Consider the following 20,979-nt stretch of genomic DNA (forward strand, 5'->3'; position numbering starts at 1 on the left):
CGCCCACACGTCTGTTTAAAAGTTACCGTCACAGAGTATAAATGTATAATTACATTTAAGTTATAGTGATATGAGCCTACGAGAACATTAAGGTCTGAAGGAACAGAACTGTTAACATTACCATCTAATCGGGCACATCGCCTGCAATCGACACGTAAGATGGCATTTTCTTACATTGCACCACTTATGTGGAATATTCTCTTAGCAGAATTAAGAAGAGAACATGATTTGAAAGTTTTTAGGAAGCTCCTGAAAACTTTCTTGTTTCAGGATGCTTTTATGTGACTTTTAGCTTATTGTTTGGTGTAATTATATTTAAGTATTGCGTTATGTATGTTACAGTGTGAATCACCCTGAACAACTGTACTGGAGGTGGCGGGATTCACGATTTTATAAATAAATAAATAAATATGAGGGAGAGGACACAGAAAGTGGCCATGGGTTGGGGGAGACAGGAGGGGACAGACCAAGAAGGGGCCATGGGAGAGGAGAGGAAGGAGGAACAGAACTCAGGAAGATGCCAACGGGAGGGGGAGAGAGGTAGGAGAGAGAGGAGCTAGGAAGGAGCCATGGGGATAGGGGAAGAAATAGGAGGGAGAGAATCCTTGGCATCATGTGGTCCTGTGGTTTGGGTAAGAGGAAGAGGATATGGGAAGGAGCTGTGTGGGAAAGGGATAAAAGGACCATGCACAAAGCTTTTTTTTACATGCATCTTTCATTAAAAAGGGGATGGGACCATGAAATACAACGTGGGCACAAGATACTCTTTTGCCAATGGGAGGCCATACTTGTGGCTATCCTAATTTTGTCTGTTTTAACTGTCAACTAACTTGGACCAGATGTGCTAAGCATATTTCTCACAGCCACAAAATGGAAAAATCTCTCCTAGTACATCTGGGCTTAAATTAGATACAATGAACCAGTTTCGTGTACCGTTGACACAATGAACATATGCTGAGCAGGAAATTACTAGCAAGGCAGTATCGTAGCAAAAGAGGGCAGCTCTTCCAGCCTGCCCAGCTGAGGTTCTTACACTTCGAGCAGATGCGAATAGAAACTGCCATTTGCAACCCAACACCAGCTCCCACCTACCCTGAGGTCATGCAGTGTCAACGTGCTGCCAAAGAAGAGAGGAAACGGGAAGGGTTCATCAGTAATGCTTTTTAATAGTATTAATTCTAGTACACTACACACACCAGTAACAATGATAAATACTGCAATGGACATGTTAAAAAAATATTATACCTGTCTCATGTTCCAAAAACAATTTTTTTTTTTTTAAATAAATACATAAAACCGACAGTAAAAATAATTGGAAAAAAAAAAAAATCCCCAAACAATAAAACTGATATTTTAAGGCAGTACTTCTACACGGACAGTAACTTAGATACAGCAAAGTGCTACTTGCTCTTTACAGGAAAGCTACATGAAAACCCAGCCCCCTTTCATGGTGTAGGTCAAAGCTTTAATTGTAGATACAGAAAATACCAATGGCCGTGCTATGTGGCATTAGAACAATATTGACTTCTCGACTACATTCCAAAAGTTTGCTAATGAGAGGAGGTAACCAACGACTCCCTCTTTCCTCCCCACCCCCCTCCCCAAGAGGGTCCGCGTTGTCCGTCTCCATAAGGTGAGACCGGTGAGAAACCTCTAAAAATCGATTTGTGGCCGATGCAAGCGGAGCTCGGGCGCAGAGCCAGCCCTCCGGGGACCGGCGGTCGGGTGGACAGAACCACGACAAAAGCTCGGAGAGGGAGGGGAGGACGCACCATTTCAGCCCCAGCGCAGAGCAAACGCATGTCCGAGCCGGATGGGGGTTAAGACGCTGCAGGGCCTCTGCGCCCCTTAGCACGAGGATCTACAGCGGGCAGGCTTCTTCTGATGCTGACCTACTTCCAAAGAAGGGAGGAGGCAAAGGGAGGGAGGTTAGACCGCTTTTTATGACTATTACCATGGCACTTACAAGTAGAAGGAATGCATTTGTCACAGTACGACACCCTGGGTACACCGCACCACTCTTCCACATTCCCACTCCCACCCAAAAGCCCTGCCACATAACTTGGCCATTTTGAGGTTGACAAATAAATCTTAGTGCAACTTTTCCGCTATCTTACACATGCACACAAAAAAAAAAAACACACACGCGGGAATAATAATTACTATCTGCCCCCGTTTGCTGGGGCGATTTCCAAGGTCTTCCCTCATAGCTGAGGCAGAAAGCATTGCCTGGCATCCAGGCTTGCCACATCTGGGTTTTTAAAACAGGCCTTGGATTGATTGTGGCCAATCAAGCAGGAACAAGGCTGGAAAAAAAATAATAAATCAGGCATTGCCCTTTTAAGGTGATCGAGGAGGAAGATTCACTTGCCTTTTTTTTTTTTTGGTGCATGGAAGCTGGAAAATAGGCAGGGAGGGAAAAGAGGAGAGAAGACCCACCCTGGTGGGTGGAGAGGGCTGGCAGATCTCCATCCAGGGCAGTAGGGCTCCTCCCCTGGAATCTACTCCTCACCCAGCCAAGCAGACAAAAATCCCGTTGGATAAGCAGAGGCGAATGAGCGAGGTGTGCATCAGAATGAGATTTGCCTTTTCAGGGGACCCCCACTCCCTGGGCATTTGTGTCAAGCTTCCTCCGCGATGGCAAGTTACGACTTTCTTGGTGGCAACTCATTGCCCTCCTCCCCCCCCCCCCCCTCTCATGATTTGCTTCCTTATCTCATTCACCCCTTCATCTAAACCTTCCATTCTTTCCTCATTTTCCTTTTCCTATTCAAGAATGCAAGAGATGATCGGCGTTTGTGGAATGGGAATTGCAAGGAGAGAGAACCTCGCAATCCGACGCGAGCATGGGGACCTTCTGAAATCCTACTGAAAAGGCAGCTCCCTTACCAACCCCGAGCCTGCTTCTCCTCTCCTCTCCGTTTTGTTTTTAATTAGCAAAGGCCAGGGCTGAGGGAGTCCTTCCGGATCTGTGCGGACTCCTCTGCTACCTTCTCGGGCTGAAATAACGGGGGTATGTGTGGGGGGTGTAACAGCATCACAGGAATAATACCAAGCTAAAAACAAAAAAAATCCGTTCCATTTTCATGCATTTAGAGAATTAATTTGGCATTTTGTCTGGCGTTCTACGGCAGATTACATGTAGGTAGGATGAACCCCTGCCCCCAAAGTGCAGGCAGCTGCAGGGGATACCGGCGGCAGAGGGAGATAAAGGGGCTTGCCTGGTTATCTGTGGTTCCATTTCAATGGGAGGGTTTTTGGCAGTGGGGAGGGAGGAAGGAGGTAATGTTCAGGCTCTGAAGTATTCATGTGATATTCTGGTCTGCTTATAACATTTCAGATTCAAAATCCAGATGTTCCCTCTTGGCATCTGGTAAAACACAAAAACCTCAGTGCGGGAGGGCAGAGGAGCAGCATGACCCGCGCTCCTCTGAACATCACCGGGCCTGCTCCTGGCGCCATCAAGAAAGCCCCAGATAAAACGCCGAGGACCCCCCAGTGGCAAAGAAGGGAAGGGGAAGCCCGAGATCAGCTGGGGGTCACAGGACATGAACCAGGCATCAAACCGGGGCAGGTTTTGCGCCAGGTCTTCCCTCTTCCTCCTGTTACGTTTGCTTTCTGACAGAGGAGCGTGACCACGCCCCGTGATTCTGAAAATCCCATCAGGAGTCCCCTCCCCACGCCACCCAAAGGAAGCAAAATGCTTCTGTTTGCTCTGCCGACTGAATATCTGTGGGGGCGATTTCAGCCCCTGTGTTTAAAACTTTAGAGCAATTTAGCCACAGGTCGGAACAAAACCGGACTTCAGGCTGAACTCTCTTCTTCCAATGTCTCCGGTATTTCAAAAGGAAAACAAACAAGAGAACTCTCCAGGCTTGCCTTCCGGGTAACTGGAAATGTTGCACGATCCGCTGGTGGGAGTTATATTTGTCATAGTGAAATGGTAGAGGAGGCCTTCAGTAGAGGAGGAAGGGGGATGGGGATGGAGAACATGAACCTTTTATTTGGCGGGGGGAAGAAATTCAGTGCTCTGAGCCTTCTTTTCACAACTCGTTGGGGAGGGGGTTTACCCTATTTTCATATCACCCCCCCTCCCGACTCAGCCCAGCCCCTGCAGTGACGACTCCTTGGCTGGTGACCACCTACGGAACACGGCTGACGTGAACCCTAAAAGCCTGGCCACCAGATGTCGCTGCTGCGCGACGACTTAGGACTCCCTCCTCCTCCTCCAGGAAGCGCCGAGCGCTGCATCTGCAGATCTCAAACCTGAAAAATTCCTTTCGAGCTTTGCATTACAAAAACAAGGCCTCGTCGCTTCCCCATGCTAGCACATTAAATCTGAAAGGGAGACTTTTCATTTCCTGCTTTAACAAATCTCAAGAAGCCAAGGGCGGCCATGCCGGTGACATCTGCAGAATAATCTGCGTGCGCGCTCGCTAACATTTTTCCGCTGGCAGTCCACTTCTTTTTAAGCCTCTCGCTGATCCAGCTCGCGTGCCTTTGTGCCTGGGCTCGCGGGAGGACTCCATAACCACCTGTGAGCATGCACTCTTCTGGCCTTGCCACTCAGGGCAGGCTGAAATTTGCACCCCTCCTCCCCACGCAGTATTATGTCTTTCTTCTCTTTAACTCTTCTCCCACCTACACCTGCATTTTGAGAAGCCTCTCCTCAGACAAGCCCAAGACTTTTATGGTACCACAACGGTCAAAATCTCTGAATGTTAAAGAACATAAGATATGCCATACTGGGTCAGACCAAGGATCCATCCAGCCCAGTATCCTGTCCTCAACTGTGGCCAATCCAAGTCACAAGTACCCGCCAAGTACCCAAACATTAAATAAATCCCATGCTACTAATGCCGGCAACAAGCAGTGGCTATTCCCTATTGATTAAGAGCAGTTTATGGACTTCTCCAAACCCTTTTTAAACCTGGCTAAACTAACTGCCTTAATCACATCCTCTGGCAATGAATTCCAGAGCTTAATTGTGCGTTGAAGTGAAAATGGAGATTTTCAGTTCAAATCTGATGCACCTGGGGGCAAATGCGCAGGTTCAGAGAGTTCTGCTTTTTAATGGCTGGCTGCTGGCTTTCAGAAAATTAAATACAGGTAGAATTTGGTGTGCCGGCACTAACAATTCAGTTCCTGCCCCACTCCCACATGAATATCGGCTGCCAGAGGATCTTACAGTGTTTTCTTCTATTGGGGGAGAAGGGGGTCTGAGAATGTGTATATGTAGAGAACACTTCACTTTAATTTGGAACTGTACTATGGATAGTCCATTATCTTAGCTTTTAGGAATGAAAAGCTGGAAAGGAGATTTTAGAGGCAGCGGCAGCAGCAGCTGCATTCTGCAGTGCCAGGCGGGGCACATCCAGGTTCAAATCCCGAGCTCGGTTTGCACATCCCCACAGGCCAGAACTGGGGGATGCCTGGCCAGACTCAGGGTGCAGGTGCACCGGGTTGCAGAGGAAGTCATGATCTGGGTTAGATGGGAAGGTGGGGGGGACTCTCCCCCGGGGCAGGTGCAAATGAAGTCTTTTGGCTCGATAGGTTCAGCAGAGGCCAATTCTGGTTCAGCTGAAAGTTCCAAACAGCAGGAGAAAAAAATGCTGGAACTAAATAGAAAAAAAAAACGCCCCGAGATTCCAGCTGTGCCTCTTCATCTCCAACATCCGCTTCCTATTATTCAGGCAGCAACAGGAAGGGATATAAGAATTTCTTACCTGAAGCCACACCTGCTCATCTGCAATCCCTTTGTGCATGCGTAGATGAAGTAACTGTGAAAAGGGCACTTATAGCGGCATATTATGTTCCGAATGCACGCGTGGAGGGGCCTCTTTTGGCACAAGCCTCGGTCTGACCATCCCTGGTCTTCTAAACCCGAACATTTGCACTGGCCCCCTCCCAGAAAGGTAAGGTCTCCATTTATCCAAGCTACACGTCATCACCTGGACTCTCCTGTTTCTACTGCACACAGAAAGCAGGAACTCTTCAGCTGAGCTCACACTGCATCAAGGGTTTAGGTTAGAAGTCCTCAGAAGCCGCCTCCATGTTCTTACACGATGATGTGTCTTATGTGCGTGTGTATTTGGGCCAGAACACCAGCTTGTTTTCTAAAAGTAATTAATTGTGCTCGTGAGGGTCTACTTACGCAGCAAGGAAAAAAAAAAAGTCTTGGAAATGAAGTTGGCACATCGCAGCTGGATTTCTCATGCCACCGGCTGCCTTGTTGCGAGTTGCTGCTAAGGGGAAACACTACATCCAGTTGTACATAAGGGGAAAATGCAGCAGCTATTTCCGCTAGAGACTCTGCTTCCCCCACACCCCCCTTTTTGAGGTCTAAATTAACCTGAGAGCTCAAACCTCAGACTAGACCAGCACAGAAGGAGCAGGGAGGGGGTTTTGAAGACCCTTTGCACTCTTCCAGACGGCGCTGCTTATCATTTGAGCCTCTTCTCCCAGCAACACACAAAAGCACGCACTCGCTCGCACTCAAAATCCCAGCTTCTAAGAAGAGAGAGCAAGGTTGGTGCAACGCTAGTTCGGAGGCCGCAGAACGGTGGGGGCTAACGAGCGTCATGATGCTGGTAGCCACCCGCGCCACGGGCAGGTGACGAGTCCACTCCCTGTAAGGAACGGCCACAGTGGCATCTGCTTTCTCTCTTCCCATGAGAAACATGGACAGGGCACACAGAGAGAGGAGAAACCAAAAGAAAGTAGGTCCACTTTATGTAAAGACAATCCCCAGTCCCCATCTTTCATTGTGCCAAGATAATTCTGCAATCGTGTAAATGCACGCGTGTGCGTAACGGGCAAGATATGGTGGCCACTGGATGCGACAAGAATTAATGGTGTTAAGGAGTTTTTTGGGAGGACGGCTTCCACACAAATGAAACATTTGCTCCCCCCTCCCTCCAGGAACACAAGCACATACACATGACGTGTGGCCAAGGAACTCAGTACTACCAATTAATTATTTTAATGAAGTCATGAAACAGATAAGTTGGATGTCTAAGCAACTAAATTGTGTTCATAGTTAGCCTGCTGTCAAACTTTGCTTTTTGGGATGTATTTCACATACCTCTCTGTCTATGCACATCGAATTGCCCCACAAAAAAACGAACCACATGTTTAAGGATGGGCTATTTTTCCCCCTCTGTAGTAACACTTAACTTCTAGGGAAATTGCTAAGGACTAGATTTCCTCTATGGCTCGTGTCACATCTAAACCCGAGTGCCACAAGCCACTTCTAACAAGTAGCCCTAAGCAATTGCTAAACCACGTCTACGCAGTGCTATACACACCATTGGTCCCTATAGGCCTATGGGCTGCAGAAATCTCTCTTTGTCATTGTGTCTTGCATTCCTAGCTGGGTGCGCCTTCCCCTGGTGTGATAATAATCCCACAGGGCAGGTATGCCTCATTGTAGTCAAGGAAAGAATCATGTCTTTGGGGTGCGGAAATCCAAGGGAGCGTGACATGATGAGCGTGAGATATTGATGGGCATTAACCAGGAGAGAGACCTCAGAGTGACTGTGTCTGATGACCTCAAGGAAGCAAAACGGTGCCACAGGGTGGTGGCCAGGGGAGAGGGATCACAGTTTGCATAAGGGAGTCATACAAACAATGGAAAAAGCCTCTTTACAGGTCATTGATGGGACCTCATCTAGAATACTGTGCCCAGCTCTGGAGGAGAGGAAGTGGCGGAAATATGATGAGAGAGACTTAAATACTTCAAATGAACAAATAAAGTTCAAGAAGCAAACTTTTTACAGGGGAAAGAGCACTCCAGAGCAAGTGGTCACAATATGAGGCTCCAAGGGAGAGGACCAGAAGCGACACGAGAAAATATTACTTCCTGGACAGCTTCCCTTATGAAGGTGATGCAGTAAGAGCAATGAAATAACCACAGAAGATCCCCAGCTGCGAGAAAGTGAGAAAGAAGCCAGCGGACAATGGCCTTTAGGGTCCTTAACCTGCCACAAATGACCCTGAAATGGTAACCAGCATAGCCATAGATTACCAATCTAACTACGCCCTGTTAACAATAAATCCTAGCATTGGGCCTCCATCCAGACAACTTGTCCAGCCTCTAAGGACTGATGTAAATAACGTGGAGCCAAGGTCTGATAATGGTGTCTGGAGGTGTGTTACTCTTACCTGTGATGCTCATGGATTTTATATCGTGATGAGCAAGTCTGGGCTTGCCCCAGGTTTTAGGTGGAGTTTAGGATTGTGATCGGAAGCTGTGTTATTTCTGCCCATCTATTAAGTTACCTAGGAAATCTGCTTTAGTGCAACTGTATTCTGAAGCATGCCTGTGTGTTTAAACAGCCGGAAATTTAAGACGACATTTGAGCCCAGATCAAGGCCGCATGCTTTGTAAGTCTCTCTCTCTCTTTATTCTCTGGGGGTCTCAGAGATTAAAGTACCCTGTTGCCATATTTTAATGTTCAGGAATTTCTGAAAGTAAAACACAAAGAAATAATTGTGCTGAAAATTGTTTGAATTTGTATTTTAGAACATACTTAACCTCAGGAAAATCTCTCAGTTGGCATCTGCTTCAGCACAAAAGGATCCATCACCCAGCTGACCAAATTGTTATGAGATCGTTCGACTATTCCCATTAACACGCGATCTCGATCAGCTCAGGGGAGGATAGTACAGTAAATTGCTCAGTCATTAATCACCCTAAAACCACAAGCCCCATTTTTCCTCTACCCTTGGAAACACACCGCCAGCCTTAAAAGTTTAAACAGGGAGTATGTGGCTCTTCTGGTAATTAATAAACGTCCTTGCAAAATTCCTCCAAGCAGGAACAAAAGGTGAAAGAGTCCGACAGCAAGCTTGGACACCATTTAACTCTAGCCATCGGATATGGGACATCATAAATACACTTTTATTAATGCGTTGTTCCAAATAAGGAAGGGCGTAGAAGGAAAAGCTCTGGACTTCAAGGGAACATCTATCTTTACTAGCACAAGACGATAAGTCCCTTGGTTGGGCCCAGTCTGTCATACCCTGTTAGCCTGGAGTGTGAACTACTGTACAGCTGCACCACCTCACCCATGACCCGGGGGGCTGGAGTCATGCACAGGACAAATCTCTCAGCATAAGACCCGTCATCTGACTCAGACTTGATCTTGTCCGAGCTACATCCCGATGGTTCTTAAGAGAGAGACTTTGAGCATTCTTGGCCTGCACAGTTCGATGCCCTTGGCCCGGGGGACCAACGATAGCTTTTGATCAATAGAAATATCTCTTCCAAGCCGAGCTCAGGGCCTGTGCAGAGCAACACTGCCAAAGCATATCTTCTGTCAACATTCATCAAACTCGTTTCGCACGTTTAGCCCATCACCATAGGCAGTTTACGCTGCTCTACGATTATTTATTTTCCTTCTTTACTTAAAAATCCTCCTCTTAACAAATCATAAAATGGATTTTTTTTTTTGGTTTCTCCTGGCTCTAGAAACACAAACAGGTGCATGTCCTACCATAGGAGGAAGCAATGGCTGTTAAGATTTACAGTTATTGTGGAAAGCACTGATCAGCACCCCCCCGGGTCCTCATTACTGGATGTGGCAGGCAGTGGAGGAGGTGGCTTGGCAGCACATGCAGGTGGGGTTGACTGACTTGGGGGGGATGAGATCGAGGTCCTCGTCGTCCGGGATCTCGTCTAGCCGGTAGCCGTCCTTCAGCAGCTGGATGTTCAAGTCTTGGTTGATCTGCTGCAGACAAAGAGACAGAGTCACAACATGCAAAGCTACAGAGCGTCTGCCGCCCCTGCTTTCATCTCAAGACATTTTCTCCTTCTGCTTCCCAGCTGGCTTTCATCTCAAGGCTTTCTCTCCTTCTGCTTCCCACCCGGGAGCCTCCCGCATTTTTTCCCCTGTGGGAATGGAATAGGGTGCGGAAATCCACTTGGGGAGGGTAAAAAGGAAGGGCCAAGCTGCAGCGCCGTCACCTGATTTCCTGCTGCTTGCCCATTTTAAATGACGCCTATTGCTCAAGATTTAGTGACGGGGGAACACGACATTCTGTCTGAAAAGCTGCATCTGTATTATGTGTTCTTTGCTGTAAATCAAAACTGGGTTTGCTTAAGGCTTTCCCCATTGCAAAAAAAAAAAAAAAAAATAAAAAAAATTAAAGACACATAAGCTTCCCAATGAACGATAAAAGCAAAAAAAAGAACCCAAGTTCCTGGGCTATTTGCATTTCTCATTTAATTTCCTGCATTCCTGATCCACAGTACATATTTTCTAGACTTTACAAAGGCAAATAACTCGAGGCAGAATCTTGGAGGGATAAAATTATGAATCTGGAGCTTGGTAGCTAGAGAGACCCCTAAGGGGCCAAGTCACTAAAATTGCCATTAGCAGCAGATTCATAAAGTTAAAGAATGATCACAGAGTACAGGGACCGTGGGTCGTTTACCGTATGCGTGCGCTGCAGGTTAAAATCCCCTGCGCCAGTTCGTACAGGAGAGCCCTCTGACCTCCGCAACCCCATGACACATGAAGACCCTTCCACCTTCCCCCCCTCTCTGCGGCGGGGTACACGGACGTATTGCTAGAGGGCCCCTTCTGGAGTTCGGGGGGGTGATGCTGGAGGAAAACGTGCGCATTCCCTCCTGCCGATAAAGCCCGACGCGCCCCTGGAGGGGAGGGCCTGGGCAGCCCTTGAATGGATCTTGGCTGGAGGCAGAGTGAGGGAGAGAGGGTAGTCGGGTGGCCTCTGGAGGGACCCTGGTTGCTACTGGGGTGGGAGGAGGTTGGATTGTCTGATCTCCAGAGGGGGCTTCCTTTGTATTAGGGGGACTGAAGGCCAGGCGTCCGGAGCGCGGTAACGTTTAACCACTGCCTCCTAGCAGATGCTAAACTCACCAGGTCTGAGGGACTCGGGAGCTTTGGCCATCGGGGAGGACAATTCTTGAAAGCTATCCGCCTGGGTAAACCGGCCATCCTGTACTCGGATAGAAGCGCGCCCGGGGCTCAATAATGCGCATACGTTTACTCGTGAGGAAAGCAGATGGGATCAGAGATGGGGTTTGCAGTTTGAAAACCCCGTGTGTTGTTTTGCAGGGAAAAATTATCCTCAGAAAAAGCAGGTGAAAGTCTGCGCAGGTACTTTTCCATGGGCAATTTTCAAAGGAAAAAGTTACCTGCGTAGCTTTCCCCCCTTTGAGACCTGGCGCAAGGTCCACGGGGAAAACTAGCCGCCGTACCTCTGGAAATTGTTCTGTTGAAGGTGAGTTTTAAAAGCCCGGCAGGCATCGAAATTAGGGGACGTGTGAAGAAGTCGGGCTCGCGCACGCCGACTGCATTTTAAGAAGCGCCCGCGTGCGCGCCATCAATGCTGTGGCGTGCGCATCTCAAAAGTTTCCAAAAAGGGGCGGGGCACGGGCATTTCAGGGCCTGGCCAAGAGATGTGCACGTAAATGCTCATGCGCCCCGATGCGCGCCGAGGTCTCCTGCTGCGTAACTTTAATTCTGCTATGGATGACGTGTACGTCCTAAAATAAAAGGATCGAGCCCATTCCCGAGGGGTTTAAAAGGTCTGGGGTTAGGGGGTGGGTTGAAGGACTTAGCCGTTAGCTGGGTGAACTGGTGGCCAAACTGGTACACTGGGAACGGCGTGGGCGTGCGCCCCTTTTAAAATCCCAACTTACATGGTAGAAGTGGGATTTGCCTGCCCATGCGCGTACCCACTTAAAATTGGGTGCACATGCGCGCACGCCTAGGCTACTTTCTAAAATGCGTGCATATACGTGCGCATGTTATAAAACGGCCGCGTCACTGGGTGTGGGCCAACGCGCACACGCAAATGTGCGCCTGCCTGCCGGTCTGAAAGTTACCTTCTTAGTGAATACGGTGATAAGAGCTCAAGAATTCATTCTCAAGCTACTAGTATATTGCATGTGCCCAATTAATATGGAATTTCATGCGTGTTAAATTGTTAGTGATCAGGCCCACAATTTGGCATGCATACTAAGTGATGGTGACCCCTGGGCACTTGGACACTAAGGGCCGGATTTTAAAAGGGTTACGCGCATAAATCCAGAGGATTTACGCTCGTAACTGGCCTTACACGCGCCGGGCCTATTTTAAAAAGGCCCGGCGATGCGCGTAAAGCCCCGGGATGCGTGTAAGTCCTGGGGCTTTACTAAAGGGGCGGTCCGGGGATGGGGGCGGGGTCAGAGGCCCCAGGCACAGCGGCCATTTGCCGCTGTGCCAGGGATCGCGCGCCGGCAGTTGGCTGGCGCGCGCAACTTACTTCAGCCCCAGGGCTGAATTAAGTTTTCAGATAAAAAAAAAAAAAAAAAGGTAGGGGGGGAAAGGGCGGGGGAGGTGGGGTGGAGGAATAGGGAAGTTCTCTCCGAGGCCGCTCCGATTTCAGAGTGGTCTGGGAGGGAACGGGGGAAGGCAGCTCGTGCGCATGTTATAAAATCGGGCAAACATGTGCACACGCCGGGTAGCACACGCACATGTACGCCACGCGCGCTCCTTTTAAAATCTACCCCTAAATGCATCTGGACATCTTTGGTTCTTTAATTTTGTATGCATCCACAGCTCGAAAATGGGTCATGACTGCAACGGAGTTGGATTCTTGAGTCACCAAATCTGAGAGGGAATCCAACACAGGTACAAGGGGGAAGGAGAGGAAAGACAGGCTGATGGTTGACTGGAAGGCTAGCGGGATCCGTGGGGAGCATGACAGGCACGCACAGGACTAGCTACTTCTCACAGTCACATGCCTAAACAGCCTAAAGGCTTCGGAGGGGGAAATGTAGTGACTGGCAAACTGCAGAGTCAAATGCATCACCTAACCTGACCATGGAATGCTAAGACATCTACAACATTTGAGCAAAGAACTGGAGAAACATGTATATATGGACACATCCAAACAAACAGGATGAAAAGCAGAAAAAAAACCACATTTACAAAATACAATAATAATTTCAATACTATTAATAACCAAATATAAAAACCTGTATCAATGCAAAAGACTCATAGATCAAATTAAAACTATAAGAGCAACAACAATGATGTAGTGGAAAACAAAAAGAAAGCAAAAATACGAAGGAATTAAAAAAAATCCTAGCGTCATTGGCTTAGTAGCCAAAATAAGAATTTAAAATTCACTTCTGAACATCATGTTCAGCACGCATCCTTTTTAGATATTCAGATTTTGAGATCAAATGGCAAACTGATCACTGTGTTATATCTTAAGCCAACAGACAGGAATAATTTTCTTAAATATCACAGTTTCCATCTATGTTAATTAAAGGACCGTCTGCCTACAAGTCAATGTTTGAGGATTAGACGTTTATGTACACACAGAGGAGAATTTAAAAAACAAGCAAGAATTACGGGACCCAGGTATCTGAAGAGAGGAAACCAGGGAAAAATGATCAAAAAGGCATATTTTACAGCTTTTTTCGTAAACAGGAACCTGCTTTTTATAAGATCAAAGTAAATAAATATCAACTTGACAAACTTGGGTTTTGAAACATTTGACACGCTCCTCGAGAATATGTAATATAATAAGAAAACCCTGGTCTTTACTGGGGATGTACGATACATTTTCACAATTCCCACAAATAGCATTCGCGAGAGGCCGAAATATTACAGATAAAGTGGTACCATCTGCCCTACCTTCGGTAACTGCGAGTTACCCTTAATCAAGTAAGTCTAAAGGGTCATTATGAATGTGGAAACTGCTCCATGTGCAGCGCGACAATACAAACGGATCAAAACATTCACAAAGCAACAAGAGATGTAATTAGGTTTCATCATTTCATCAACTGCAAATCCAGTTACGTGAGCTATCTGAATTGTAACCCATGTGGGCTATGCTACACAGGGGACACTGAAAAGATGATTATAACCGGTCCTACAGAGCACCGCAGTTGTTTGCAAACAAGGTAGAAGCTCTGGTGGTCAAGCTTTTTTTAAAATCATTACAGCATGCATTAGAAGATCTGGCCTAGGTAGTGTTGATCAATCAGAATAGATTGGCAAGAAGGAGATCATGAAGTGCTGCTAATCTAAGAAGGAACAAACAACGGATTTTTCGGAAGCAAACTGTGAATCCATAGAGATTAAAAATGGAAAAGGACTGGAACATTTTTCTGGAAACTTTACCATCATTTATGAAAGTATCACGGAGTACAGGCAGTGACGTCTGATCAGTGCGCACGATATTAGCCAAGCAGTTCACAGAGACCTGGTTGATTACAGCCGATAGGATGGATTGAATTTAAAAAAAAAAAAAGTTTTCCCCCCATTGCTGGATATGGAATAAAAGTCTGAAATAAATATTCTCTTTTAGTCTGTCAATGGTAGTTTTTGCATATTAATCAGCATGCAAGAGTGACAAAACATGGGTGAAATAAACGTGCATGAAGACCAATTATAGCCCTAGAGGCAGAGTCTTCAAAACGCAGCTCTGTGTTGGAAGACTGTGGATTTTTGGAAGAATGGATTTTCAAGGACAATCGAGAGACTGTAGACTTGGAAAGATGTTCCAAGTGATACAAAGGGAAGTACGAGCTTATCCTTTGAAATGTGGAGCGAACCCTACTAGCAGGACTGAAGCAGTACCTTGGGAAGGGAGCAGAGTGATGGAGTCAGCAGTAGTTGTGGGCTCTGGCCCACCCCCACGTGTGAGATTCAGATGGTGCGCTCTAACAGCTTATAAACCCCTGCCGCCATCTCAGGGCGTGGATCCTGAGCTTGGGTTTCCTGAGTTACCCCCCCTCACAGGTTCAAGCCTGACTAAGCTGTCCCCCTACTTCTGATTATTTTTGCTTGGACAAGGACTCTGGGGTTCTCGCTGACAGGGGCTTGGGTAAAGAACTGGAGATAAGACTGCTTTACCCCCTACTTTTCTCCAGGGTTTTGGAAGCTTATTTTGTTATCTGAGAAGGACGTTTTTCCAGCCTTCCTGCCTCTTATTTGGTTTCCCCTTTGAGTAAGATTTTTCCTTTTTGTGTTACACTGAGCACCCTAGGGTGCAGGGACTCAGATTCTTTATCATTTGGAGGAAGAGGTGTTTTTCAGTCAGAAAGAGCCTGAAGAGCATTTTTGTCATCTAAGAGGGATGATAGGTTCACGTTCCTCTCCTGGGGAAATGACTGTTGGGAAGAGACAGGAGAACATCGGAGGCATCGACTCGGTGCATCTGCTATCATCTTTATTGAATTCTTCAAGGCATAAGAAGTAAGGATTTATAACTACAGGAGAGATACGAAAACTGGCACTTTTCATGCTGTAATTAATTAGGACTAAATTCTAACCATTCGCACAACGGGGAGAAGCAGCAGAAACATTTACTAATTGGACTGGAGAAGGAGTTAACTTACTAATGGAGCTGGCTTATCAAATTGAAGACATCTGCTGGAAATAGTAGGTCAGACATTTTGTATTCAAACTTCTGGTTGTACATCAATCGGAGTTTAACATCCATGAGCCGTAAAGAACTTTTCATCCATCTTATCAACTATCAGTAGAACTGAGTTGGAAACCATCCAGCTTCCAGCATGATTATTGCTGCTATTTACTTCTGTGAGATCACCAGTGCTGTTTACAGGTGACAGACAGGGCAATTTAAGAGCTACCCAATGCAAAATGGCCTAGAAGTTACTTTCCCCCACAGGGAATTCTGGATACTCAGACTTTGAAAACCTTTTTCAACAACTAAGAACTCGTTATCTGAACTGAGGTGTGGGCCTCTTGGCCCCTATCCGGGAGTTAACAAAGGCATTTTGAAAAATCCTAAGACAAAAATGAGAATAGCTTATGGAGAGGTTGAATGATTGTAACAGTGCAAAAAAGAAGTGTTGTTTCTTACACTTGTTTATGAGTGTTCCCAGTGCACATTTTACATGTGATTTACTTACTGTAAACCAGCTGAGGGCGAGCGTTCGCTAGTCTCGGTCCCTCTCACACACCTTGGGGCTGATGCAATACTGTGCGCTAGCCGCTGCGCACGGCTTAACACGCAATTGGATGCGTGTTCTGGACACGTGTCCATAACCCCCGATCCATTACGGGGATTAGTGCGTAATGGATCACTGCATAGCTAATAACACTCATCGCATGCAAATTCATGTAGATGAGGCCATTAGCTGCCCCCTGCCATCCAATACAAATTTCCGCGTGGACAATGCCCCCTTGCAAGGCGGCAAATTTTATGCCAGCCTGGGTCTGCCAGGCTCAGGGGGCGCATTGAAACCCTGCTTTCTGTGATTCCTCCTAATAGTATCGCTGTGATACTAAGTAGGAGGAGCCAAATAAAGCAGTGGTTATTAAAATTAAAAAAAAAAATTGGGGAATAAAAAAATTCTGGACACCCAATACACACACAAGGTGCACGGTCCAGGCCGTGTATCTTATGCGTGACTATGCCGGTAGCAGGAGAAAATGGACGCTCATAGATTGAGTGTCCATTTTCCCAGCCCGCTTGACAGCCACCTCTCCTGTGTGCCAGATGCAGAGGAGCTGCTAGGGATGCACATGTTTCCTAGCGCCTCCTTTTAAGCGCGACCCCCCTCATTTAAATATTGAATTGTGCGCCCAGGAGAGGTGGCTGGGCGCGCGTTAGGAAAACGGGCACTCAACACCGAGTGCTCGCTTTCTGCACACAAATATTGCATCGGCCCCTATGTCTGGATCACGGCGACGGCACGGGGGCTTCCGATGTTACTTAGATTCAATCTGGGGACCTTGCTGCCTTCCCAGGGATTTGCACAAAGAGGGTCTCCTATCTGACCCTCCACAATCCCACCTCTCCACTGCGTATACTGGTAGAATGGGAAAAGCCACACAGTCAACGTGGCCCTCTGAGTTGAGAGCCGATATGAAAAAAAACAGATTAAAAGTTATTCCACTCCTGGTAGCTTAGAGGGGACACAAAACTGTCCCAAGGAACAGACTTATGATCTACACCAGTGATTCTCAACCTTTTTCCCATCGTGACACACCTGACAGGCCACACTCACATGTGTGACATACTGCTCATTACAATTCACGGCGGAAATAAAAAGTAAAAGTCCGGTAATTATTTTTATTGTTTAAAATGACACAAGGAAAAGATACGTATTCTGTCTGAACAGAAATTACATAAATAGTAAACTTCTCACACCAAAACAGCACCAATTTCCAGCATTCAAAACAGTAACCACCTTACCTAAGAAAAGGCAACACTGAAAATTACACTAGGCCTTAAGACACCAATACATCTCCTATTCGGAAAACGGACCAAGTCAGGCTGCTATAGAGCCCTACACAGAAACTACACGCCAACAGAAAACCTCATCTGAATCACATGTACTGACCCTCACCTAACAAAGAATAAAGAGACCAAAACGCATAACAAGAAGCATGCAGATGAAAACTGAACTGGAAACTGCAACAAGCCAGAGTCTCTGTATGCAGTGTAGGAAAAAAGAAACATCACTCATCATTATAAAACAAATCAAGAAATATAAAATCAATAGCAGTAAAACCATACTAACAAAAAGAACAGATTATTTCAAAACAGCGGATGAATGGAATATCCAATAATTAAAAACTCATATAAAAAATTTCTAGATACCAATAAAATATTTCAAAATAGCAGACACAAAGACCCAGTAATGAAAAATAAGGATACAAAAATGTTTTTGCTCTGCATACCTGGGAACATTTGATATCCAGGTGTCCTGAGATTGTTTTGAATTAGCAGGAGGAGGGGTGGTTTGCTTGGAACTTTCTCCTCTCTCTCACATACCAGCGCTCTCTCTCACACTGGCTCCTAATTACACACCTATACACACATGCTCTCAGTCACTCACATATACACATGCTTTTTCTCTCACTTATATAGGCTCTTAATTACACATTTACACACATGCTGTCTATCTTTTCACGCTTACACACACAGGCTTTCAATCACACACATACATGCTGTCTTTTTCTCTCACACACAGACTCTCATTCACATGCTTATAAATGTGCTCTCTTTCTCTCATTACACACATACTCACATGCTCCCTCACCTAAACCAGCTCTCAATCACACACAGACCCACATGCTCTCTCTTACTTATACACACAGGCTCTTAATCATACATACACATGATCTCTCTCACACAAAGGATCTCAATCATACACACATATTCTTTCACACAAACAGGTTTTCAATCACAAACTTACACATACAGGTTCCCAATCGTAAATTTACATTCATGCTCTCTCTCTCACAGGCAGGCTCTCAATCACAGACATACTCTCTTTCACATATACAGGCTCTCAATCATTCACATACATGCAATCTCTCACTCACACACACAGGATCTCAAACACACATGCTTGCTTGCTCATTCACTCTCTCTCCTTCCCTCCCTCCCCGGAACTAGCAGCAGCAGCAGCCTCCTCCCAAGCCTAACCTCCTTCATTTTCAGCCCTCACGCGGAGAAAGGAGCCTCATGGGCCGTGGGGGTTGACGTTCTTCATCTTTTTTCTCTGAGCCGCGCTGCTCATTCCTCCGGCCGCGTCTCTCTTCTGTTCTTCGGGCCGACGCTGACCACACTAGCATGGTCTCTTCTTCCCACACACGCACCCGTTGCTCACCACTTCCTCTTCCGGGCCACGGGGGGTGGGGGGGTGGGGTGGGAAGAAGAGACCATGCCGATGCCGCTGACGCCACCTGATTTGCCGCGTTCCGCCTGGGCTGACAGCATTTTAAGCCCGGGCGGAGGAGGACCGGGGAGCAGCTGGGTCAGTGGGGGACTGGGAAGTGTGGCGACACACTGGTTGAGAATCACTGATCTACACAACAACTTTTACTCGGTCCGGATGTCTCATCTGCATACTGCTCCCAGCATCCCCCGGGAGAGGAGTCCAGAAGTCACCGCAAGAAGATCCAGGGATTGACGTCCACAGCCCCAGCTTCCAGAGGCCCCGCACCCTTTGCAGTAGAGGAGAACCGGAAGCACGCACCTAATGGCGCGCGAATCTCAAACCCTTCCATTATCTGAATGAAGATTAATCTATAGGTGGTTAAAGAGGATTGGTAATAGTTTTCAGAAATTTTTGAGTTTATAAAAGTTTGGGGAAAGATGAAATTAAGGGATATATTATTTAGAGTTTGTGTGTGTCTGAGGTAATAAGCAAGCCAGAGATAGTTAATTCTAGTGTCTGTCTTTCCCACCCACTCAACCCTTGATTTTTAGGCACGAGACACTTTCTGATTAAAAATCAATCAGGGTCTTATGTAATTCATACTATTGTACCAGCCCTTATTGATAGTTCAATCATCCCCTTGTAGGACACTAGCTGATTAATTAGTAATTTCACCTGTAAATTTAAAGTACTCTCATTCCAAATCCCTTAGGATCCTAAACTTAACTAGGAACGCATTAAAACTAAGATGAAGGCAGCAGTCCAGCAGCAAGAAGGGGGCTTTCCAGTCTTATGCACTGAGCGTCACATGTATGATTTTTTACCCGCCGGAGAGAGATTGTATGTGTGTACTCGGTGCAAAGAGCTCCTGGCCCTCAGGGAACGAGTCCGATCTCTGGAGGCTAGAGTGGCAGACCTGGAAGAGCTGAGGCAGACAGAGAGGTATATAGATGAGACCTTCAGGGACATAGTAGCCAAGTCCCAAATCCAGTCCGGCAGCCCCAGTGCTGCCTTGGATCAGAAAGGTCTCCCAGTAGGAGAACATCACCCTGGTGTAGCAGGAAGTGATCCTGTAGCAAGGACCTGCTCTCCAGGTGATGTATTGTCCTCTCGTTTTGAGGACAAGTCTCCCAGGGCTACTGCCCAGGAGGGAAGGGTTAGGTCGGCCATCATAGTTGGTGATTCGATTATTAGAAATGTAGATAGCAGGGTGGCTGGTGGACGTGAGGACCGCCTGGTAACTTGCCTGCCTGGTGCGAAGGTGGCAGACCTCACACGTCACCTAGATAAGATTATAGACAGTGCTGGGGAGGAGCCGACTGTCGTGGTACATATGGGCACCAACAACATAGGAAAATGTGGGAGAGAGGTTCTGGAAGCCAAATTTAGGATTTTAGGTAGGAAGCTGAAATCCAGAACCTCCAGGGTGGCTTTCTCTGAAATACTCCCTGTTCCACCGTGCAGGTTCCCAGAGGCAGGCAGAGCTCCAGAGTTTCAATGCGTGGATGAGACGATGGTGCAGGGAAGAGGGATTCAGCTTTATAAGGAACTGGGGAAACATTTGGGGAAGGGGAGACTTTTCCGAAAGGATGGGCTCCACCTTAACCAGAGTGGAACCAAGCTGCTGGCACTAACTCTCAAAAAGGAGATAGAGCAGCTTTTAAACTTGAATAAGGGGGAAAGCTGACAGTCACTCAGCAGTGCATGGTTCGGAGAAATGTATCCTTGAAGGATACTAATGAAACAGGAGAGTTAGGGCATCCCAACACAGAGGTTCCATTAAAAGCAAACATAGTCCATGTGCCTATATGTAAAAAATCACCGAAGCTAATGATTTCCAAATTATCCCTAACAACTGAAAAGCAGGTTGTTAATACAAACAAAAAACACACTTTGAAATGTGTGTATGCCAATGCCAGAAGTCTAAGAAGTAAGATGGGAGAGTTAGAGTGTAAAGCTGTGAATGATGAGATTGACATAATTGGCATCACAGAGACTTGGTGGAAGGAGGATAACCAATGGGACAGTGCTATATCAGGGTACAAATTATATCACAATGATAGGGAGGATCAACTTAATGGCACTTCATTCCCAGGAGGGTATAGAGTCCAACAGGATACAGATCATACAAGAGACTCAGTAGAATCTATATGGGTAGAAATCCCATGTGTGTTGGGTAAGAGTATGGTGATAGGAGTATACTACCATCCACCTGGCCAAAATGGTCAGACAGATGATGAAATGCTAAGAGAAATCAGGGAAGCAAACCAATTTGGCAGTGCAATAATAATGGGAGATTTCAATTACCTCAA

The 20,979-nt window shown here is 46.6% G+C and overlaps 1 protein-coding gene across 5 annotated transcripts in view; it reads right to left on the reverse strand.

Annotated features, from left to right (window-relative positions):
- Positions 1–1,146: 1,146 nt before the first annotated feature.
- The window catches only part of FAM219A (family with sequence similarity 219 member A), a 301,158-nt gene continuing 281,325 nt past the window's right edge, over positions 1,147–20,979 (reverse strand). For 3 of the 5 annotated variants that reach the window (XM_029581335.1, XM_029581342.1, XM_029581358.1), the window contains one exon: positions 4,872–9,731. In XM_029581335.1, the coding sequence (XP_029437195.1) occupies positions 9,573–9,731 (159 nt within the window). In that variant the 3' untranslated portion in view covers positions 4,872–9,572. Of the gene's footprint in view, positions 1,893–4,871; positions 9,732–20,979 lie in introns of those variants that run through there. The other 2 variants (XR_003853115.1, XM_029581351.1) reach the window with 2 other exon arrangements.

Source organism: Rhinatrema bivittatum, chromosome 1 (genome assembly GCF_901001135.1).
Source record: "Rhinatrema bivittatum chromosome 1, aRhiBiv1.1, whole genome shotgun sequence".
In the NCBI taxonomy this organism is placed as follows: domain Eukaryota; kingdom Metazoa; phylum Chordata; class Amphibia; order Gymnophiona; family Rhinatrematidae; genus Rhinatrema; species Rhinatrema bivittatum.